We start from the raw sequence: 23,965 nt of genomic DNA, 5'->3' as shown, positions 1-23,965 counted from the left end.
CCACTGAAGCCAAATAAATTTAAAATAAATAAACAAAAATAAAGTTGTCTTAAAAATATCTTAATAATGTTTTCAAAAACAGAATTATCAAAACTAGTGCTTGCATATGTGGTTTCTGTGTTTGTAGAGGAGATTTCTCTGGATAATTCCCCTTCCGGCAGTAGTCATTTAGCCATTGTAACGTCGATTTTAAAACCTTTTTAATGCAACTAACTTTATTTGTTTATTTATTTATTTATGGCTGCGCCCTGTGTCTTGAGGGGTCTCAGTTTCCCAACTAGGGATTGAACCTCGGGTCCTCGGCGGTGAAAGTGATAGTCCTAACACTGGACCACCGGAGAATTCCTCTTAAGCAGATATTTGATAAGTTTTTGGTATCAAAAAGCATGACTAACATAAGAGAAAACCTTTGTTTTTTCTCCTGCTATTCATATAATATTTTTATTTGATGTATTTTTTTCCTGTCAGCAATGTGAGGCTATGAAGAAATTCATTGAGAAAAGCAACACCTTGTCTCCTGATATCAGAGCTTTTGCAATGTCCCTTGTGAATAATGAACTACCCCTGCTGAGGACAGGTCCTGGGGTCAGCAACCTGGAAGGGACAGTAATAGAAATGGCTGTTCATGCTGCAACCGTCCTTCTCTGTGGACGAAGCCAAGTCTTAGGACCCCTGAAGAATTTGGCCTTCTTCCCACACCTCATGGTGGTAAGACTGGGATATGATTTCTTCTGCATTCACAGGGAAAACTTTAGAGACCCCGCTGGTACCTCAGACACTGTTGAATCTGTTTCTCTTGTAGGTTCGCCATCTTCCTCTTTCTCACTTGGTGCTTTAGTCCACAGTGGTGGTGAAAACCTTGCCTTGCCCTTTGTTATTTCATAGAGAGCTGTTCTGTGTTCCTCATAGAGAGCTTTTGGGGTCGAGAAGAGAGAAAATCAAGGTCACGTTCTTACTCAAGGCCTCTTGCTGAGCAGCGACAGTCAGTCGATGTGTTCACTAAGCTAAAGCCAGCTCTGCTTTTTTGCCTTTTCAGAATGCCTTTCTTCCAACAATGCCTGAAGACTTGCTGCCTCAAGCTAGGAATTGGAAGGGTCTGGAAGGAGTCAAGTGGTACAGTAAGTGCTGGCCTGTGGTGGAATCCCACTCCTGGGCTTTGAATAGCAACCTAAAACTACAGAAAATGTTGGTATAGAATGGGGCTACGTGGGTTTGTGCCTGAAGGGTCCAAGGTGCCTGCCTCCTCCTGCCATGGGTGCCTTTGCAGAACATGAACAGTTTGCGGGAATTGGTACCTGCTGACTGTGGATGAACCAGATCATTCTTTTTCTTAGTCACAGGGAAAGGGTCCTTTCGGATGCACTTCTGTGTCCTGGAATATGCCCTTTGGGGGAGAAGGGGGCACTGGGAACCACATCAGAAACTCAGTCTAGGGCCAGCTCACAATTCAACCAAGGTTTTGACCCAAAGATAGTTCTTTTAGAAATATAGAACTGAGGGAGGAAAAAATATAACCCATGAACTGATGTAAATTTTACCATTGTCCTGAGTAGATAATCTTTTTAAAGTAGTTTTTAAAGTTGTTATAAAACCTGCTCACAGCAAAAAGAAAAAATCAAAGAGAATAAATAGAAGGGTATAAAATACTATCCATTGTGCCTCCAAAAATAACCCCTCGTATGAGCCTGTAATCTAGTTTCTCTTTGCTTTGTGAAATTAAATGCAGACACTATTTTTCAATGCTACAATTTGAGCTCCTGGTATGTGCCAAATATCTGTCAGTAAACTAGCAGAGTTTAAGATTTCTGGTAACATGCTTAGAACTTCAAGTCCACGTCATTATTTGGTTAGACCAGAAAGCAGGGAGTTCGGTTTTCCTTTTAATGGTGGGTCATTAGGCAAAGCCTCACCAGCCATCATGTGTCCTGTTCTTTCAACAGCATGTCCCAATGGTCACGTGTGCTCTGTAGGAGAGGTGAGTCTTGGTATTTGGGATAGGGTTTGGGGAGGTTCAAAATGTGTGTTCCTCCTCCAGGTCTGAGGAGGGGGCCCATGAGGGAGGAGGATAAGGAGAGACTGGACCTCTGGGGAGAACACAGACTCATTTTGACAGCGGTTCTATGGGGCTTCCCTCATCGCTCAGTTGGTAAAGAATCCACCTGCAATGCAGGAGACCCCAGTTCGATTCCTGGGTTGAGAAGCCATGCTGGAGAAGGGATAGGCTACCCTCTCCAGTATTCTTGGGCTTCCCTTGTGGCTCAGCTGGTAAAGAATCTGCCTGCAATGCGGGAGACCTGGGTTTGATCCCTGGGTTGGGAAGATCCCCTGGAAAAGGGAAGGGCTACCCACTCCAGTACTCTGGCCTGGAGAATTCCATGGACTGCAGTCCATAGGGTTGCAAAGAGTCAGACATGACTGACTTTCACTTTCACTAGGTATTCTGACTAAACCTCCAAACGGTATGAAGGTTTTCCAGCCTGGGTTTCTTGACCTTAGCCCTGTGGACATAAGGCCTTATTGTGGGGCCAGCCTGGGCATTCTTGCAGGTTTACAAGCATTTCTGGCCTCAACTCACCGGATGGCAGTAGTATCCTGTCTTGCCAGTGTGACAGATAAAACTGCCTCCAGATGTTGCTCAAGGTTCCCTGAAAGACAGAACTGCAGGGCTGGGACCATGCTGGCAGTCCTTCCTGGCCACTGTAGTACAGAGTCAGTGACATAGGTCTTCATGTGATGACAAGGTGTTGACTAGACTGTAGGCTGGATTACTAGCCCAGCAAGGAGACAGTGTCTAGACACCGAAGGGTAGGAAAAGGAGATGAGTGGCTGATAAGCCTGTGAGGGGAAGATGCGTGTATTATTCTTGTCTGAATCCCAAAGCATCTAGCCAGGGCCATTCATAGTGTCATCTATACATGCTCAGAACAGGCTATTGAATTGAAACAGACAAATGTTATTTAATACAGTATATAAGCAGCATGGAGGATAAACCGGATACGTGCTTTGCACCTTATATTTCTGACTTTATTGTCCATGAAATGGGATTAAAATAGATTCTTCCTAAGACTGCTCCCAGTACTGAAATTGTGTGGTCCAGGAATCTGAGACTGGTTTGTTTTGTTACAGACTATTAGTGTATTTACAGTAGCACACAATCTGATTTCAAAAAATGAACCTTTGGAAGTAGTAAATCATATGGTGACATTGTTTAAAAATAAAAAAGTCTAAATGGCGTTAAGGAATGCCATTTAAGGAAATCAGTTTGGAAGCTACTGTAGTATTCCTGGTGTTAGATAATGAAGCAGTAAACCCATAGGAGAATGAATGGAAAACAGTGATGAACGTGAAAAAAAGATTGAGTTTTGTATATTTGTCTATAAAGTGACTGGGAATAAAACTTAATAGCTTCTATTTTGTAAAAAGTCTAAATTTTCCCACACACAACATAGTTGGCTGAAGAAGGAAATGGCAACCCACTCCAGTATTCTTGCCTGGAGAGTCCCCTGGACAGAGGAGCCTGGTGGGTATAGTCCATGGGGTTGCAAAGAGATGGACACGACTGAGCGACTAACACACACACACACAACACAGTTGGCACGGAGCGCCTGCCCTGTCTCCCAGGCTCCTGCAGCCCCACCCGACATACACATACACTGAAGGAAGCAGTCCTAGTGGCATCCACTACCTTCTGTGCTAAGAATGTGCTCATACTTTGAGATTTGTCCAAACTGATCTGGGGTCACATTTGTGTTTCTCCTAGTGTGGCAGGCCGATGGTAAAGAGCCTTTGTATTGACTGTCGTGCTCCAATTGGAGGGATTAATCACAAACCAGAGAAGGGATTTCATGTTATCAAGTATGTAATTTTCTATTTCCATGCGAAATAATCAAACCATGTGCTTTGCAGCTGTTTCTATTCCAGCTGATAAATCAATACTAAATATATTATCAATTACAATAGTACATTTGGATCTGGGTCATGTTGGATATCAACGCCAAGGTCTCTGTGGTCATTCAGTAGTGAGGCATTTGATCTGTCACTGGCTAACTGGGCTTTTAATGCAAAAATAGACCATACCTTAGTACTTATTAATATTAATACTTTTTAATTCAAATATCTTCCAGTTGCACCTTGGTTACAACCCCTGTAGAAATTGCTTGGCATAAACAGGGTGACCAAATTCAGAAGGAAGTTTAAGTCTGTCACTTACAAACTCTTAGCTTACCTTTTTTTTTTTTTTTTTGAGAAAAACAGAGGAGACCTAGTCAATCTTATCAAATACTTCAGAATCCAGCTAAAAACCGGATCTCATAATCCCACACTTGCTCATTAGACAAATGTGGTTGTAAATGCTCCCTTAATAGGAGGTGTGACCTCTCTACATTGATCTTATAGTCTAGCTATTTTGGTGCTGTTACAGTGTAAAATATTCTAACCTGTTATCTCCATAAACTATTAGAATGTCCTAGAATCTCCAGTATCATTTCAGCTGAACATAGCCATCACACTGCACCTCCCATCTGGGTGTGATGCCAAATCCTTTGCAGAGATTGGATCCTAGTTTTTATGTGGGAAAAGGAGACTGGTGTGTATATACTTCCATGTTAATGTCAGCTACTCCAGACTCTGTCCTTTGCCTGCCTGCCACTCCCCCACTGATTCAGGGCAAGAAGCAGGTCCAGAGCACCATCCTGACATATGGCCCCAGGAATAGCACAAACAGCCAGTTTTGTTTTGATAATGATTTTATTTCATTATTATTATTTATTTGCATTTATTTTTTGTAGCATTTATTCCCGTACCTTAAGTTTTTGTTCCTTCAGTTTCTTCTGGGATATCTTTTTCTTCTGTGCAACCTCCTCTTCTGGTTTAGGAACAGTCTGTTCTTTTTCAGAAAGGATCATCTCAGTGTGGCAGGGAGAGCTCATGGAGGGGTTGATCCAACCCTGAGCTCTGTAAGTCCTGTGCCGCATTTTGGGGTTTTGTTCACCTGGCTGTGCTCAATAAGCAAGATAATCTACATCTAAGTCCTTCAGTTCAGCATCACTTTCTGCATTTTTGAGCATGTGCAGTAAAAATTCTGCCCTGTTTTCGGGCCGCCGACCCTGCCTTCAGCCCGTGTTTGTCCTGTGCACACCGACCAGCTCCACCACTGTAACAGTGGGATGGCGCACACTGCTTCTGTAAAGCGACATCCTCCTGATAGCCGGTGGCTTTTCGGATATGCATCCCCTCAATGGCCGGAGAGGTTTCACCAATGTTCTTAAAGTGAATCTTGATTTGCATGATTTTGTGGGGTTTTCTGGGTCAAGTAAATGATGAGCCATTTATAGAGGTCATCTCAGGGCTGCTTATCAGAAAAGCTTGTTATTATTATTTTTTTTTTTACTGAAGTTGATGTACAATACTATATAAGTTACAGGTGTACAATATTGTAATTCATGATTTTAAAGGCTATATTCCATTTATAGTTATAAAATATTGGATATATTGCCCATGTTGTACAATATATCCTTGTAGCTTATTTTATACATAATAGTTTGTACCTCAAACCCCCTACTATTATATTGCCCCTCTTCCCCCCAACTAGTCTCACAAACAGCCACTTTACACTGTTGTGGGCTTCTGGTTAGCCAGAAGGGCCTGTCTATAAAGAAAAAGACTCGGAAAACTGGTCTAGGTTTATTACAATCAGTAACTTTCAGCATCATTTTCTTCAAAACCGTGACCCGGTCTCTCGGTCCTGAGACTCTGAAGTGTGCCCCCAGAGCCAGAAGAAACGGTCTTCTTCAGCCTTCACCCTGTCATCTCTCGTCCTTTCCAGTGACACCACGGACAGAACTCAAACTGGCCATGTGCTGGGAAACCCACCACCCAGAGGTGTGCCCGTGGTATCTGACCGACAGATGTCCCCAGTGGTCTTCCTTCTCATCCGGCTACTCACTCATCTGGCTATGCTTCTGGGAGCCACCCAGAGTCCCCAGGTAGAGCATGGTACTGCCCAATCACGTACTAGTTTCTATGGTAGTTTTTTCATAGTGAATCCTTTCATCTAAAAAACCCTACCCGGTTCCTGGGAAGGCCCTGCGGGGTCCTGCTTGGTTTCACCGTGGCTAACCCTGTTCTGCTCCAGTTCTCTGATTTTGCCCCTTGAAACACAAGACTGCTTCCTGTGTTTGCATGCTGAGAGGTTTATGTGTTGTGCCCTTACTGACATCAGAAGCAGAAACTATTTAGGAAGTAGGGGAAGATCTGAATGCACAAGTACTTGGATAAGGGGAAAGACAGATCAATGCATTTGTCTACTGCTTCCCTTCAGAGAGTGTGAATGTATTGCTTCTCTGATAACTAAGTCTCCTTTCCCAGTAGAAACAAGGAACTATTTTCTTACTCCTCTTTGAAGTTCCAATTTGTGGTTCCCAGGGTTCTCATGAGTTAGTAATTGTATTGGCAATAGTAACAAATGAAGAATGCTTTACCATATAAAACAAATCATATTAACCTACATTTGTGCATATAGGTCTAGATGAAACATGTTGAAGCCTGATACCAATTCTTTGACAATTAGATGGATATCAAATATTAGAATTACAATTTTATATAAAAATATTTTTAAAGGTTTAATTAAAATAAAAATTGAAATTAAAAATTTAGTATTATTTAAACCATTTTAGTCTGAATTTTTGTCATTCTTCTAATTTGTACGTTGACTTTTAAATTTTAGTAAATCATGAAAAAAATTTAATAAATCATTTTTAGTAGTTGAAAAAAATAAAATTAAAAGACCTAGCCACCCCCTGTGGATTTTGAGTAAGTCATTGTTACCTAACGCAGAACATAATGCAAAATTCACATATCCTAATTTTTCCCACTGCGGCCTATGGTGGTAAGCGGAACTACTTGTCACATTATGTAAAGTCAGTTTTTACTGACTAGCTCTGTGTCTCCAGTCCACACTGGGAATGGAGAGGCTAAAATAACCGTGATTTTACCTGTATCTTTGCTGTAACTCTGAGAAGGAAAGAAATAGCATGTTGCATTTTATCTAAGTTAATTAACCATGAGAGCAAAAAGTTTAAGTTTTTAAAGTTCTTATTTCACATTGACGATATAGAAGGTAGTCGTTTTCAGACCACATTCATTTCTGCTCCTCAGTTTTCTGTCGCCTCTACTGTTTGAATCACGCTGACATCCCTCCTAGAGACTGTCCTCTGGCTTGGAACTGGCTCTTCACCCCTCCTGACCTCTCCTGAATTGCCATCCCCTCCACAAACAAGACCTTGCTTGACGATTTGTCCCCTTGCCCCCACAGGATTTGAAGAACATCATCAAACCTCTGGTGTGGGATCCTAAAGGGTTTCTGCAGCAGCACATCCAGAGAGACCTGGAGCAGCTAAAGAACACGCTGGGGAGGAGCGCGGACGAGACCGCCAGCGTGGTGCACCTCGTCCTGTGCCGCCTTCTCCGAGAGCAGGGCCACAGTGAGGAGCTGGGCATGGGGCCAGGGGGTGGGGCACAGCCAGGAGAGGAAGCAGGGCACTCCTTGACCCCAGAAGGAGATGAGGGCGAAGCAGGAAGACGGGCACTTTCCAGAGAGTTGGGGAGGGAAGGACCTGCCTGGCCTTTCCATTGACCCCCTGCTGGTGCGAGTGTATTTGGGAGGCTTTAGTTTCAAAAGTCAGCCTTGGATGTAGTTCAGCCACTGCATGGGGAACACAGGGCATCCAAAAGAAGCGACGTGCATTAAAGAAACATCAAAGAGACTAATGTTTGATAAGCGCTTGGAACTTGGTCTCTTTCTATTGGAGATCTGCTTTGTTTTGTTTTATGGGGCAGGGGGAGCATCTTCTTTTCCTAAAATGATACTGCATTCTTGGACTGACTCAATATGTATATGCATCCACAATTTGTTACATGTAAAAGTAGGCTAACAACTGTTAAGCTCATTTTCTAGTTTAAAATTTAAAGTCCACACAGAAAGAAAAGGTCTATAAGACAAGTTAGTAAGAGGGTTGTCTCCGAGTGGTGGAAGAACAGTTTTCTTTTAGGTTATCTGCAAAAATCTTTTAAAATTATCACTCTAATGACAATGTTATTTAAAAGAACAATAGCAATAAAAAGTTCTGCCACATGACAAGAAAAATCCATTCTCACTTCAGGAGCTTTTTTTGCCAGAAATCAGCATCTGTGTAGGCTTCCCTGTGGCTCAGCTGGTAAAGAGTCCGCCTGCAATGCAGGAGACCTAGGTTCAATCCCTGGGTTGGGAAGATCCCCTGGAGAAGGGAAAGGCTGCCCACTCCAGTAGTCTGGCCTGGAGAATTCCATGGACTGTAGAGTCCATGGGATCGCAATGAGTCGGACACAACTGAGCGACTTTCACTCACTCAGCATCCGTGTATATTTTCCACTTAGCAAAACCTGATTTTAAGTTTCTCATTCTGGAGTGGTTTCACACTAGGTAAGCTCAGCAAGTATCACACTGACAAAGTGACCAAATTCTAGAAGCACACTGACAGTTTCTCTGGCATTCTGCATCAAATGCACCCACAGGGTCCTGCCTCCGTCTTCAAGCCAAGGTGGCAGCAGTTGAGACCTGTGGTACCACTAGTCACTGTTATTTTGCCCCTGGGCTTCTGATTCAAAGTATTGTCCTTTCAGTAATTTTGTTCAGAATGGCTTTAAGGTGATAATTACATGGGTTAGAGATTTTAGAGTTTGAAGTACCTTCACAAAGATCATGAGTTTGGTGGTAGCAGCCGGAAATATTTTTAAATGCTCAGGTTACTTTAGGAAAATATATCCACCCCTGCTCCCAAAAGGAGCATTATTTCAATTAAACATTTCTTCAGTGTTTTATGTAGAATGCTGTGGTTTTTGTTTCTTGGGTAACATACACATTTTTCTTTGTAGGGTCTTTCAATTTTGTTGCAGAATTGTCAACCAGAGAAGAGAGGAACAGGTGGGAAAAGCTTGTTGAGACTATTATTCTGCATGAACTAGAGGTAAGTGGTGAGTAGCTATGGGAAAGTGCGGGAAGGGGTTTCTGTGGCCTCTGCTGAGCCCTCAGTCTGTTGTCCCTTCTGCAAGTTTCCCTTGGAGAAAGAAAACCTAGGCTAAGTCACAGATTTAGGTGTTCTCTATTTGGTCACCCCACACTCCTGTTGCCCCTCCCCCCATCCTGTCCCCTCGCGAGGCGGGCTGGTATATCAAACTGGGAATCCAGAAAGTGCAGGCAGTCATTTTCTCTCGACTACTTTTTATAGCAGAATGTGCAAACGAGTCAGAGAAATAAACCCTGCCAGATAAGAATGTTACTGAGAGTAACTAAGCCCATTGGGAAATATAAATCAGCAAGTATTTAAAATAATGGTAATAAAATATAGATGTGTGAGACTTATTCTGTTTGAGGAGACAAAAACCTAGCATCTCACTTCCAGATCCCATGTCGCTTCCTCACCTAGCATCTAGATAAAACCCTCCTGGCAGTGAATGCTCAGATCAGCCAAGATGAGCGCATCAGCTCCAACCCTGTGGCCAAAATCGTGTATGGTGACCCAGTGACCTTCCTGCCCCGCCTGCCCAAGAATAGCATGGTTCACTGCTCTAAGATGTGGAGCTGCAGGAAAAGGATCAGCATTGAGTACCTCCAGCACATTGTGGAGCAAAAGAACGGCAAAGAATCAGTGCCCATCCTCTGGAAGTTTCTGCAGAAGGTGAGGCTGCTTCGCTGTGACCGAGACTTACATATCCCCTGGAGATGTGAAGGCCCTGCTCTCATTTAGTCTGATCAGTCCTGAGGGTGGGACAGCCATTAAACTACTTTGATTTTTGAATAAAATGTCTCTGGCAGAAGACTCAGGGATAGATATCTCCAAACACATCCATTTGTACAAGTCAGTTGAAGCATAAAGTCACAGGTGAAATATATACATGCGTTGGAATTCATAGGAATCTGTAAAGTACTTGGCCAGGAGGGTTTCTCCCAATCCCTCAGCAAGAAAGAATAGAATAAAATCTTTCCTTTATCTGTTCAACTTCATCCCCCCAGTGCCTGAAGCAGTTAGTCACCAATGAGTGTCTATTGAATGAAAAAACGTTAGTTGAGAATGCATAACTGAAATCAAACAAAAAATCTTCTAAACCATTCAGAGGGAGGGTGGTGATAGGATTGGAGGGGAGCAGAGCTGTAACATGGGCATCATACCTTTTAGAGCCAGAATTACACCCTCTTCCTAACTTTAATCCATTTGAATTTTTATTTTCTAAAACACATTTTCTAATCATTCCCTCCATGCACCAGTATTTGCAGTCTAGGAAGAAGTAAGATGATGCAGAAATTTTGGTGGTTCAGTTAATGAAAATGGATTCCCGGTGGGAAGGCCATCGTAATAACACTGTGATCTGTCACTGGTGTGCTCAGGCAGGTCCGTTACACGAAGAAGCTAAGGTCCTAGGTCTTCAGAATGACACTGGATTATCTCTAAGCATCATTGCCTACATGCTTCGTCTTCTTGCTCTCAGCAGTGCCTCTCCACACCCAGCCCAACACATGGGCCCAAGAGGCTGTTTTCTTTCATCAGCTTCTGGCCAAACACATTTGCTGTGTCGGCCCTACAGTTTTGCTTCTCGACCCTTAGAGTGTAGAACACTGGCCAACACATTGTAAGCAGTACTTGCTGAAGGAAGTGAAAGGTACTTGCCTTTCACCATTCTCAAGCACTGTGTGTTATGTAAAATGGCACATTGACTGTGTTAAACTACAAATACATGGCCTGAGCCAGCCCCAAAGTCTTGTTTCCCAGGAACATGATCTAGGTACATTAAAAAGTGTTCCTGGTGGTTGTCCCTTCTCTAGGAGGCAGAGCTGAGACTGGTGAAATTCTTGCCCGAGATTTTGGCCCTGCAAAGGAATCTAGTGAAACGATTCCAGAATGTTTCGGAAGCTGAATACAGATCCATCCAAAGTTTCATTAGCAGTCACGATTCAGGTAAGGCTCTGCTCCCACAGAGCATCAGGACTACCAGTTCAAGGCTAATGTGTGTTCTGTACCCTAAGCTTGTAGCATGAAGCAGTGGGTTCTGTGAGTGCCTGGGACATATTAGAGGCTTTTGCTATAGCAGTCCAGAATCTCCCTCTCTTTCTCTGGTTCCTCAAACTCAGCTTTAGTTTAAACAACATTTAAAGTGTGTTGGTGATGATATGAAGATGGGGGTCAAAGAGCATGTAATTCTGTTGGTTTGGCCTAGATGGGAGTAGGTGTTATCTTGGAGTTCTTAAAAAGTGTTTTGTTTGCTAGATGGGCTGAAGAAGTTAGCCTGCAGTAGAATCACTATCTTTCTGTCAACATGGAACAAGCTGAGGCGATCGCTGGAGACCAATGGTAAGTGAAATCCTCTTTAATACTAAACATTACAGGAGCACCTCTCTGAAGGCCTGTTCTCTCCAGCGTAACTCTGCCTGTTCCGTGCGTGCACAGCACCATGCTGTGTGTCTCTAATGCTGGATCTGTGGACTCTTGGTGAAGGTGTCTGAGAGGAGCTCACAACATTTCAGAAAGAGCAACCCCTCAGTCCCCTTGAGTCTAAATTCGGTATCAAAAAGGAGCTGAGACTATCTGAAACTTGTCAGCACATAAAAGAGACATGGGAGACAGACGCACTCTTGGTTCCCAGCTCTGTTCTGTTGAGGGGGCTTCTGCGTTGCCCACCTTCCCACCGTGGTGGGCTCCCAGTCCTGAGGCTGTGAAAGAAACAGCAGGGAGGTGACTGCCCCTCTGTCGTTTAAAGGTGAGATCAAGCTCCCTAAAGACTACTGCAGCTCCGACCTGGATCTGGACACTGACTTGGAAGTCATCCTGCCTCGCCGCCAGGGCCGGGGCCTCTGCTCCACCGCCTTAGTCAGCTACTTGATTAACTTGCACAATGACATTGTCTATGCGGTAGAGAAGTTCTCCAAGGAAGACAACAGGTAAGCACACAAGCCGACAGCAGGGGACGCTCTTTCAGCGCAGGAAGTCGTTTCTGGGGGGAACAAACAGGGAAATAGGGTCACCAGACCTAGAGACAGCAAGCCAGGCTTCAGGTCCTTCTTGAACAGAAACCCCTTCAGCTATGCTCACAAGTGTCACAGATTTGTGGGTCCCTTCACCTGCACAGCCTAAGGCAAAGTCAGACAGGAGCTGGCTCTGCACAGACAGGCCACATGCACCTCACTGGAACCCTAAGCTCTGTCTGTCTGTCCCCAGCTACTCCGTCGATGCCTCCGAGATTGCCGACCTGCACGTCATCAGCTACGAAGTGGAGCGGGACCTGATTCCACTGATTCTCTCCAACTGTCAGTACCATGTGGAGCAGGGCGGGAAGACCTTGCAGGAGTTTGACCTGGAGAAGATCCAGCGCCAGATCGTCAGCCGCTTCCTTCAGGGCAAGCCTAGGCTGACCCTCAAGGCAAGGCTGACCTGCTGTATTGACGTGGCCCATGTGTCCATGGTCTACATGTCTGTGGTCTGTGTGTCTGTTTTGCAAAAGTTGCCTCAACTGTGGCTTTGATCACAGCAGTTTCAGAATGAGGGATCCTCTGGACCCTTCGTCCACACTCCCAGTATCTGTGACCACACCTGCATTCAGGGCCGACGGCTCTGCAGAGTCGTCTATGCATCCAATCCACACCTCAGTACCCCAAGGGTGACTGCAGGTCTCAATGAACTTAGTCCAGACTTCTCTGCTGTAGTTAATGGCAACACCAGCCACCCACACTGAACCTCATTGTTTTCCCCCTTTTCCTTTGGTCTGCAAACACAGTCTGTCATCTCTACCATCAGGCGCCTCCGTTTCACCAACCAGCCCGCTGCTCTAGTTCAAAGCATCTGTCCTTAAGCTCCACTGCTGCAGTAGCTCCCAACCAGTCCCTGCCTCCAGGCTCTTTAGCCCACATTTCTAAGATCCAGAACTGCATCTCGCCATCCACTGCCCTGCATTGAATCCCATGACTGCACAGGCTGGATCACTCTCTCTTCCCTGAATGCAGGCTGCAGTTCTGTGCTTTACCTGCGCTGTGCATGTTGCTTCCAGGTCCAGTCAGAGGTGTGGTACTTCATCCTGTTTATGCTTCCTCCCTGCCTGCAGTTAGGCGGTGAACTGCTCGAGCTCAAGCCTTCATTCATTCTGCTCTGTCAGCTGAGTGCCCCCTTGCTCACAGTCTGTGCTCAGTGTGCCAGCACGGTGTCCCCGCAACTGGTGGTTTGTGGGCCACAGAATACTATGTGACAGTGTCTGCTTGGCCATGGGGGACAGGCTGGGCTCCTCATTGTGTCATAGATTATGGGTTAAACACACATCATGAGGCAAAAGGAGCTGCCTGCTTTGCTGGGTGATGCACTGAAATCCTGGGACTACCGTTGATGCACTGAAATCCTGGGACTACCGTTGAGTCTCAGCTCAGGCATATATTGTCATCTGATGGAAACCTCCACAGTGGATTCCATTTCCAATCTTTTTCTTTCTCACTTTAGGGATTACCCACTCTGGTATACAGACGTGACTGGAACTATGAGCATCTCTTCATGGACATCAAGAACAAAATGCCACAGGTAATGATCAGCCTTATCTGCGTGTGCCTCTGTCTTACCAGAGTGTTTCCATCCACGTTAGGACTCTTCCGCCCTCGCTCAGGGCATTTGCCATGAGCACCAAAGTTTCAGGGCCTCCCTCTGTTCTGAGCCCCATGATTTTTCTAGAGGGCACACAGGATCAGCAGAAGTTTTTTTAGTTTTCACAAATCTTTTTATTTATTTATTTTGGCTGCCTCGGGTCTTAGTTGCAGCATGCGGGACCATCACCATATCGTGAGGGAACTTCCACTGTGGCGCACAGACTCACGAGTTGTGGTACACGAGATCCTCAGTGTACGCAGTTAGTAGTCGCAGCAGTCAGGCTTAGTTGCTCCGAAGCATGTGGGATCTTAGTTCCCTAACCAGGGGTAAAGCCTGCATCCCCTGCATTGCAAGGAGGATTCTTCACCACCAGACCACCAGGGAAGTCCCAGAAGAAGTTTCCTTGTTCTGTATAAACAGATTGAAATCTTGTGCTTGTAGATTTTAGAGATGATGTCATGACTGTGTATGCTGAGGCAAAGGGTCCAGAGAACTTACTTATTCCTGCTTTTCTGATTTATGTGTGTTGTGCGAGTTTGTGGGGGCTGTGTATCTGTGTATGTGTGTATCCATATTCATATCCTCACAAAGTTGATTTGAGCATTCAACGAGTTCATCTCTCTTTCTGTAATATACCTGAATATTGCTACACTTAAGAAGCACCAAGTGCAGACTACTGCTATTATTAGAGAGCCTGTCCCATTCTGTGGCCTTGGCAGTGATGAAGATAAGACTCTCAAAGGGTAGCGGTGCACAGCATGCCCCAACTGTGGACCCTATCCTGCTTTTGACTTCCTAGTGTCCCCTCCCCAATGTGGCCATCACTGCCATCAGAGGACAACTGCAGTCATACAGTGATGCCTGTGAAGCTCTCTCTGCCATAGAAGTCACACTGGGGTTTCTGAGCACAGCTGGCGGGGATCCAGACATGCACTTAAATGTGTATATCCAAGACATGCTGAAGATGGGCGATCCGACCTCACTGGTTTCAAAGGTAGGTCTCGTGTCTGGCCTCTTCCAAAGGAAATCAGCATTGTCCCCTCTATCGTCTCCCCACTTCCTACTGGGATACCACCCCCTAGAGAGTACCAATCTAGGCAGCCCTTGAAAAGGAGGAGAGTCGAAAATACCTCATTCCCCAGCCAGTCTACAGTGTAAACAGAACACATTGACAGGAGATGCAGAGATGTACTCGGAATGTACAGATTTTGGAAGCACGGGTCTGCTGAGGTGTGCACGCAGACTGCGTGCTGCTGCTGGACCCTGATATGCTGCAGTGGGAGAGGGCTTTCAGAGACATTTCAGAGTTGAGGCAGGAAATTAGTGGACGAAGCAGAGGTGGCCTCCATAGTGAAGGAGGTGGAATCAGTGCAGGGCCAAATGAAAACAGGACCTCATATTTAAGACTTCTGTTCTCTTTCAGGCCTTAAGCAGATGCCAGTTAAAACATACCATCGCCCTCTGGCAGTTCCTCTCTGCCCACAAGTCTGAACAGCTACTTCGCCTGGGAAAAGTGAGTTTGGCCTCTTCCTGTCCACCTGGACTCAGGGAGCCACACATTCCCTTTCCAGGCTTCCATGTATCATTTATTCTTACTTAATTCCAGGAGCCATTTGGGGAAATCATTCCAAGGTACAAAGCTGATCTCAGCCCTGAAAATGCTAAGCTGCTCAACACCTTCCTAAATCAGATTGGCCTGGATGCTTTCCTCCTGGAGCTTCACGAAATGATGATCTTGAAGCTAAAGAACCCCAAGATTGCAGAGAGTTTCAACCCTGAGTGGAGGTACGGGCTTGCAAGCCTGCCAAGCGAGGCACACATACAACATCCTGCCATGTCTCCCAGGATTTTCCATAGTCATGGAAATTGTTCTTGTCTTACTGTAGAATTTGGTTTCCTGCTGATTTACCATTGTTGTTCAATCACTAAGTCATGTCCAACTTTTTGGCAACCCCATGAATGATAGCCTGCCAGGCTCCTCTGTCCATGGGATGCTCCAGGCAAGATTATTGGAGTGGGTTGTCATTTCCCGCTTCCTGACCCAGGGACTGAACCCACATCTCCTGCATTGCAGGCAGATTGTTCCCTGAGCCATCAGGAAAGTCTGATTAACCATTATCAATTGCAAAAGTCATATATTCGCATTATGAGTAGTAGTCCTCCTATGTCAGGGAGATGTGCATTTTAACTTTGATAGAAAATGCTACACCAATGTATAAAGAATACTCAACACTGGATATTATCCATCTTTCATATTTTTAATAATCTAATGGCCCAAAAATGGTGTCTCATTTTTGCTTACATTTCCCATTTACTGGTAAGGCTGAAATCATTTATCAGCTATTTGTGTATCTTCCTCCAAACTGCCTCTTGATTATTTTTCTTTTGGACTATTTGTATTTTTCTTAATATTTTATCTGGTATGTTACAAATGTTCTATCTCAGTCTTTAATTTTATGAAGCCAAATCTGAGAGAATTTTCCTATGAGGACTCCAGGAAAATATACCTCCAAGGGTCCTGTCCCAAGGTTATAAAATATTCTCCCATGTTTTTTCCTTGTGCTTTAATGTGGGGTCTGAGGAAGGGATTTTCACTTTATTGTTTTTCTAAATAGATAAACTCCAGTTTTCCTCATTGACATAGGGCTTCATAATTGCCATTTTCCTCCATTATGCTCTGTAGCATATGCCTATTTACATTTGTATTCTCTGAACTTATTTAAGAGATCTTTACTATCCCGGACTTTTTAGTGTAGGGAAAGAATATCTCTTCCTAGAGAATTTATGATCTTTGTTAAACAAATCATGAACTGGGCTAGAAGCTTTATTTGAATGGTGAGGCTTTATTTTTTGTATAGCAGACGTATTACTAGAGTGCTTAGAACCATCTGGCTGGGCCCTTATCAAGGGGAGCTCCTTCCTGTAGAGTATGGGCACTCCAAGGTGGGGGCACCAGGGATGCACTGGAGCCCTGAAGCCAGGATTCCAGCGCCAGGCCAGTGACTCAGCGGCTTAGCTGCACGCGCTCAGTCGCGTCCGACTCTGTGCGACCCCATGGACTGTGGCCCACCAGGCTCCTCTGTCCATGGAATTCTCCAGGCAAGAATACTGGAGTGGGTTGCCATGCCCTTCTCAGGGGATCTTCCCAACCCAGGGATTGAACCCAGGTCTCTTGCATTGTAGGCAGATTCTTAACCACTGAGCCAGCAGTTAGTTGTCTTTAAACTAACTCTCAGTATTACTGACCTTAATGAGCACTTTAGTCCTGTGATGACCTCAAAAACTGACCAGTGATCACATGACTCCTTATGTCACATGACTATTTGACGCTGTCTATTGTTCCTTGGTTTTTCAGCCTGAGAGATACACTGGTGAGTTACATGGAGACTAAAGACAGTGAAATTCCTCCTGAAATGGAATCTCAGTTCCCAGAAGAGATACTGCTTTCCAGTTGTGTCGCTGTGTGGAAAATGGCTGCTGAACTGAAACGGAATCGACAAATGAGATAGAATTATCTCCTGTCTCTACAGGGGACTTGGGGAGAGAAGGCTCTTCCCTCCTCACCGGTGGGTGCTTAGAAGGAAAGCTGTGGGCACAGCACTAAATTTGAGACCAAGATGTGCTGTGCTGGCTAACAGATTCTTGAGAGCCAAGCTGTTTCAGGAACATGTGTATATTCAGAAACTTATCTCCTCATATTCTGAATACCATTCATTGGGAGGTGAGAACTGAAGCTTACATGGAACTAGAATAAATCACCATCCTCTAGGAAAGACCAGGAGAGACCAAAAATAGCTTCTCAGCTTCACACATACAAACCTGTGCCCCAGGTGTCCGACTCTCTTACCATGCACGCACCCAGCACACCAGGCCCTTCTTCCTCAGACTACTGCATGCTGAGAGGGACAGAAAATCAGGTTATTAATTTTTGCCTTCTTTCCTAGTTTATTCTGCAGTCACAAAAGAGAATCTGGTTTTCTTCCTTCTTCCTTTCCTTTAAATTCAGAGAATTGTACAAATACTTCTAGGTCTCCAGGAAGATACAAATACAAGTCAGGCCATTCTGCGAGTGCCTTGATGCCAAACTAGCCAGCCCTCACCCATACCCACAAATGATTTACTGCCAAATGTCAAGGGTCAGAGCCCCGAAGCTTTCATTGTGAAGAGCACTGAGCCAAGAGTCAAGGACACTCTTAGTGACTTAGTTTCCACATCTACAAAATGACAGGACTGAAGTCCAGGTTTCCTGCCAGTTCTAGTATTCTAGTAAATTCCAAGTGAAAGTTGATCAGTGTAAAGTTGGATCAAAGGCCTGGTTCTGGCATTTCTGGGGGAAGTTTTTGCTTCTGTAGGATTCTGGTAAATAAAACATAAGTTTTTATGATCTTGATTTTCCCAAGTGTATGACTACCTGGTCCTTTCTTTGGGTCTCAGTCAAGGCACAGAAACGGACTCAGAAGATACAACCAGGCAAGTTTCTGATAAAGGAAAAAGAGAACAGTAACGCACCCCAATCTTGTGCCGCTATTCTCACTGTAAGTCTTGTGTCATTTTTTCAAAATCTACCTGGTGCTTCTGACCTCTCTGGACTAATTCCTGTTCCTGGGTAGCTCGGCACCTGTTAGCCCTGAAACAGCAGTTGTTTACAAGTCAGAGGTAAATGTCTTTCACACACATTCTGAATAAGATGATGACTCAATCAACTTGAAATTGGGCCTACAGAATGGTGAGAGCTACAAAAATAGAAAATGCTTGCCAAGGACAACGTAGGCCCTTCAGCGCCACTGGAGGGAGCTATAGAACAATCTGTGCTCCAGTTTCATTATTTTAGTTTCTCTTCACTGTGGTTGAGGAAGCGGAGCACCGGGACCCAGGATCTCGTACCATATCCACTTGTAATATAGTAACCTATGTTTATCTAATAATTCTATGCAAAGGCACTCCGCGAGGACATCCGTTTCCTAGATTGTGTGTTTAATGGATGTGGGAGTGGGGGAGTTGCTTGTTCATCATTTCAGTTTGCACTTGGAATTCCTTTGACATCTCAGAATTGGGATGAGCTGGCCAGCCTGTGAAGACCTCCTTTGGGGGGCAGGGGAGAATTTTTTCCCTGCTGTTATGAAGGGGTTTTTTTTTAGGGGAGTGTGTGATGAAGATATGTTGCTTTGTATGTTATGCTTTCAAGGTGTTAACTGTCATTAGCTAACACTATCTTGTTGTTTGTACAGAAATATACTGATCTAACCCAGGCAGATGTAAATTTTGTTATACTTGTCATACCTGTTTCAATAAATTTGCTAAAGAATCCTCTCTGGGGAAGAGACTTTGGAGAATGGTTCCATGTGTTTGTGGAAATGTCCTTTCAGGGGTGTCCAAAACGTGGAAGGTTCTGGACAGAAAAAGTGCACTCTGGTTTAGAATGTAACAGGGTAAACTTCCTCTGGACAAAATGACAGCAGAGCTGAGGTGGAGTTTCACACTGCTCCCTGGTTTCCAGGCTCAGGGGCCAAAGCTTCACCCTAGAAGGCTGCCCTCTCATTCCCTGCCTAACAGGATTTTCCGGGAGGATAGCACAGCTCCAGCCAATGAGGAGTAAGAGCTGACTGGCAGGGAGCTGGATTGTGGTTTGGGGAAGCAGCTCCTTGGGAAAAGGAAGTAAAGACACTTGAGAGAGAAACAATAAGGTTCCAGCAGCCCACTTTCATTCAAGTGGCAAAACACTGCTTTAGGGGAAAACTGCATTTTCTCTTCTAAAAAGAAGGGGTTCCTCCAGGAGACAAGCCATGGTCTGGAACCATAGAAAGAGGAAGTGCTGGTTCACAGATGTGCCCTGTGTCCCCCATCTGTCAAGTCCACCCACCTTCCCTTCCTCCATAGCTTCCCACTGACCCTGCCTGGCCTTGCCCTCCAGCCTACTCATTCTTGTTTCCATTCATATTCATTTTTCTGGACTTCACATACTACACAATTCCTTCTGCTTTCAGCCCAAACAGAAACAGTCACGAGGATGATGGTGACTTAACCTGAAAATCTTCACAACTGATCACTGTCTTCTTTCTATGACCTTACTATGTGTGTAAATTATTTACCTTTCACTGGTGTCAAGTGGGCCTTAGGAAGCATAACTATGAACAAAGCTAGTGGAGGTGATGGAATTCCAGCTGAGCTATTTAAAATCCTAAAAGATGCTAATAAAGTGCTGCACTCAATATGCCAGCAAATTTGGAAAACTCCACAGTGGCCACAGGACTGGAAAAAGTCAGTTTTCATTCCAATCCCAACAAAAGGCAATGCCAAAGAACGTTCAAACTACCATGCAATTGCGCTCATTTCACATGATAGCAAGGTAATGCTCAAAATCCTTCAAGCTAGCTTCAGCAGTACATGAACTGAGAACTTCCAGATGTATGAGGTGGATTTAGAAAAGGCAGAGGAATCAGAGATCAATTGCCAACATTCATTGGATCATAGAAAACACAAGGGAATTCCAGTAAAACATCTACTTCTGTTTCACTGACTATGTTAAAGCCTTTGACTGTGTGGATTAAAACAAACTATAAAAAATTCTTAAAAGAGATGGGAATAACAGTCCACCTTACCTGTCTCCTGAGAAACCTGTATGCAGGTCCAAAAGCAAAAGTTAGAACTGGACATGGAACAATGGACTGGTTCAAAATTGGGAGAGAATTATGTCAAGGCTGTATATTGTCACCCTGCTTAGTTAACTTATATACAGAGTACATTATGCAAAATGTCAGGCTGGATGAATCAAAAGCTGGAATCAAGATTGCCAGGAGAAATATCAGCCACCTCAGATATGCAGATGATACAGCCTTTATGGCAGAAAGTGAAGAAAAACTAAAGAGCCTCTTGATGAGAGTGAAAGAGCTAGCTTAAAACTCAATATTCAAAAGACGAAGATCATGGCATCCTGGGGCAAAAGCTGAAACAGTGACAGATTTTATTTTCTTGGGCTCCAAAGTCACTGTACAAGGTGGCTGCACCCATGAAATTTAAAAGATGCTTGTTCCTTGGAAGGAAAGCGATGACAAACCTAGACTAAATATTAAAAAGCAGAGACATTACTATGCCAACAAAGGTCCACAGAGTCAAAGCTATGGTTTTTCCAGTAGTCATGTATGGATGTGAGTATTGGACCAAAAAGAAGGCTGAGTGCTGAAGAATTGATGGTTTTGAATTGTGGTGCTTGAGAAAGCTCTTGAGAGTCCCTGGGACAGTAAGGAGATCAAACCAGTCAGTCCTAAAGGAAATCAACCCTGAATATTCACTGGAAGGACTGATGCTGAAGCTCCAATACTTTTACCACCTGATGGGCAAAAGCTGACTCATTGTAAAACACCCTGATGCTGGGAAAGGTTGAGGGCAGGAGGAGAAGGGGACGACAGAGGATGAGGCGGTTGGATGGCATCACCGACTCAATGGACATGAGTTTGAGCAAACTCCTGGAGATAGTGAAGGACAGGGAAGCCTGGAACACTGCAGTCCGTGGGGTCACAGAGAATCAGACATGACTTAGTGACTAAATAACAATGACTATAGGATTTCATCGTGTTTTAACTGAGACAGTCACGAGCTATTTCATTTCCTCCCAGGTTCAGGCAATTCCACTTTGGAAACAAACTTCTACTGACAATCACTGTGAAAAAGGGCCTTGCTCAGTAGGTAAAGCTACCGATGTCCAGCCCCACACAGGGGCACTGCTATATCTCTTAATATGTTCTTGCCAAGAATAAGGTCACTGTATCAGCTGGACCTGGAAAGACACTAGATGAGGACATATTAATAGAAGAAGAAAGCCTGAGGCCTTGAGCTGAATAACCATCCATCCATGCCATGATTTGCATTTATATTGCTTTTTGCTTTTTCTAATCCCTCTAGTTATTCATTAGTCCCATGCTCAAACATTATGAATCCTATTTCCAACTGGAAAAACACCAGGAATGTGCCTTCTCCCAAGAAAGCAAATGCTGACAAGATTCACACCTCATCAGACTGAAGTGTATTCTGAGGACAGCAGGGCTGTGCTTCCTTCTGAGGAGTTGGGATTATTTCAGGAAGCCATCTGGGGCAACAGCAGAGAGAAACTGGAGAGGAAAGGGCCCAGCGGGAGCACATGGAAACCACCCCTGTGACTGCACATCCTATAAAGGCCTGCCTTTAACCCTGCTCCCCTTCCTTTACACTGAGACCCACCTGGGGTGTTCCGCTTTCCCCAGCATTCCCTCCGCATCACCACGCCTGTACCCTGAAGCACGTCAGGACCTCCATCCAGACCACTGCTCTCTCCTCAGCACCCAAAAGCTGTCTCCGTCTCCATAGGCCAGTGAATGGCTCCGGATTACTGGATCGAAAGCCCTCTGCATCCTGTCTGCTCTATAACACAAGGCTGATGCAGAGTACAGCCCAGGTGGACCCCAGAGTAATTCCTGGCCCTCCCATTTGCCCGCTCTCTGACCTCAGGCAAGCCACTTGACCTCTTTACCCCTCAGTTTCCCCATCTGTAAAGTACCTCTCAGTGCTGTGGTGAGAAGTAACAGGGCATGGGTAAATTACACCACAGGGCCTGGTCTGCTGTGAGCGCTCAGGAAATAGCCCTCATCCCCTCTCCCAGCTGAAAACTCACCCACATCTCCAGGCCCATCAGTGGTCAACGCCATATGAAACCTTTCCTGAAACTCAGACTCCAGTCCTAGTCTCCTGCATTTTCCTCTTGAGGTTTGTATTCAGATTAGTTATCCATATACTTCTCTAAATTCCCCTAGAAGAACATAAACCGCTGGTTAAATCGCTGCACCTCCGCCTATCTGGTCACCTTTCAGTACTTCAAATACACCAACCTCTTTGCTGTCTCAGCCCTTTACACGTGCTGTTCTCTTTGCCTGAAATGCTCTCTTGTACTCAACCTTCAGGGCTCCTTTACCACCAGTTTAAACAGGCTCCCATGTTATTTTCATGTCAGCACTTAACACAACTGCAGTTCTACTATCAGGAAGCTGTAACCTCAGCATCTTGTACAACACCTAGCACAAAGCAAATGGAATCATTATTCTTTCAACTGACAAGCAGGGGTCAGTCAATGCCCCCCAGGTTGTCCCTATTTAGTTTTTCCGCTCACCAAGATCCACCAGGTCAAATTTATGAGTCTGGACCCACTAAGGACTGTGTCCTGTCCTCAAAAAGAGTCACTGAAACTGAGGTCAAGGTACCATGTAAACGGAAGATGCTTGGTGATGGCGTTCAGGACGCTACCCCAAAATATGGCACTTTGGTGTATTGATCTAAAGCCAGAGAAATTTTAGACAATGGCAGAAGCAGCAAAATCACTCCTGCTTCAACCATTTTCCGCTCCAAATCTCCCAGGTGAAAGGTCCCCTCCCAGGAAGGAGAGGGACATTCTTATCACCAGAGGCAGGAGGTTTAGGGTCCAGAAGGCTGTGTGAGGAAAGCTCGATCTGGTTTCACTATTTACTACGCACAGTCCAAACCTCTCTTGTCTTATCAGTTCTTCACAAATTCATTGTTTCTTTCTCTAATAGGTATAAAGCTTTAGTTCTGGCCACTTCTTTGGGTCTTCACTCTCTAGTGAAAGGTCCCCTCCCTGTACGTGTAGAAGTGAAAGTCTATCAGTCGTGTCCGACTCTTGGCGACCCCACGGACTATACAGTCCATGGAATTCTCCAGGCCAGAATACTGGAGTGGGTAGCCTTTCCCTTCTCCAGGAGATCTTCCCAACCCAGGTCTCCCGCATTGCAGGCGGATTCTTTACCAGCTAAGCCACAAGGTAAGCAGGTACGCGGAGAAACTCAGTAAAATATGTACACATGGCTTTTCTCCTGCAGATCTGTGTTTGTCAGTGTAACTTTCAGATCCCGTTAGAAGCTCGCGGCTACGTCAGAAGACCAACTCAGAAGACCCGCTCTTCCAGCGCAGCTAATGCCCAGCTAGGCCTCCGGCCACCAGATGGCGGTGTCCAAGAGCCTCTGCAAACGCTACCACGGCGACGACGCTGGCATAGCGCCGGCGCGCGGCGCTCCGGAAGTGACGCTACAGGAAGGGGGTGCTCCAGGCAGCGCCATGGCCGGAAAGGCGGCTGGAAAACCGCCTGAGGAAATCTTGTTGGACTGGAAACGGTAATGAGGCAGGGGACGCGCAAAGTCCGGGGATTGGAGCGACGTGGTTCCCCGCGGACCTCCGACTTCATAACCCCTAACTTGGGGCCCCAGGGTCCTGGGCCTGCTTTTGGCTTGCGGGCGAAAGGGTTGTAGCTTCCGGGACCGCGTCTGGGTCTCGAG

General features: G+C 45.1%; 2 protein-coding genes across 28 annotated transcripts in view; both read left to right on the top strand.

Annotated features, from left to right (window-relative positions):
• Positions 1 to 18,975, top strand: part of RNF213 (ring finger protein 213) — a 127,725-nt gene extending 108,750 nt beyond the window's left edge. For 5 of the 7 annotated variants that reach the window (XM_060395801.1, XM_060395802.1, XM_060395800.1 and 2 more), the window contains 16 exons: positions 469 to 708; positions 1,037 to 1,118; positions 1,941 to 1,975; positions 3,761 to 3,855; positions 5,825 to 5,984; positions 7,313 to 7,481; positions 8,911 to 9,002; positions 9,462 to 9,713; positions 10,856 to 10,988; positions 11,298 to 11,381; positions 11,788 to 11,968; positions 12,246 to 12,447; positions 13,512 to 13,589; positions 14,452 to 14,646; positions 15,076 to 15,165; positions 15,259 to 18,975. In XM_060395801.1, coding sequence (XP_060251784.1) covers positions 469 to 708; positions 1,037 to 1,118; positions 1,941 to 1,975; positions 3,761 to 3,855; positions 5,825 to 5,984; positions 7,313 to 7,481; positions 8,911 to 9,002; positions 9,462 to 9,713; positions 10,856 to 10,988; positions 11,298 to 11,381; positions 11,788 to 11,968; positions 12,246 to 12,447; positions 13,512 to 13,589; positions 14,452 to 14,646; positions 15,076 to 15,165; positions 15,259 to 15,615 — 2,445 coding nt within the window. In that variant the 3' untranslated portion in view covers positions 15,616 to 18,975. The remainder of the gene's footprint in view (positions 1 to 468; positions 709 to 1,036; positions 1,119 to 1,940; positions 1,976 to 3,760; positions 3,856 to 5,824; positions 5,985 to 7,312; positions 7,482 to 8,910; positions 9,003 to 9,461; positions 9,714 to 10,855; positions 10,989 to 11,297; positions 11,382 to 11,787; positions 11,969 to 12,245; positions 12,448 to 13,511; positions 13,590 to 14,451; positions 14,647 to 15,075; positions 15,166 to 15,258) is intronic. The other 2 variants (XM_012186467.5, XM_012186464.5) reach the window with 1 other exon arrangement.
• Positions 18,976 to 23,737: 4,762 nt separating this feature from the next.
• ENDOV (endonuclease V) overlaps positions 23,738 to 23,965 on the top strand; it is a 103,344-nt gene continuing 103,116 nt past the window's right edge. For all 21 annotated transcript variants that reach the window (XR_009595619.1, XR_006061390.2, XR_009595620.1 and 18 more), the window contains exon 1: positions 23,738 to 23,803. Coding sequence is in view for 17 of the 21 variants with exons in the window: in XM_060395794.1 (XP_060251777.1) it covers positions 23,748 to 23,803 (56 nt within the window). In the remaining 4 variants the exon portion in view is untranslated. The remainder of the gene's footprint in view (positions 23,804 to 23,965) is intronic.

The sequence above is a fragment of the Ovis aries genome, chromosome 11 (assembly GCF_016772045.2).
Source record: "Ovis aries strain OAR_USU_Benz2616 breed Rambouillet chromosome 11, ARS-UI_Ramb_v3.0, whole genome shotgun sequence".
Lineage (NCBI taxonomy): Eukaryota > Metazoa > Chordata > Mammalia > Artiodactyla > Bovidae > Ovis > Ovis aries.
Note: the sequence above shows the minus strand (reverse complement) of the source record. Positions and strands in the feature narration are given on the sequence as shown.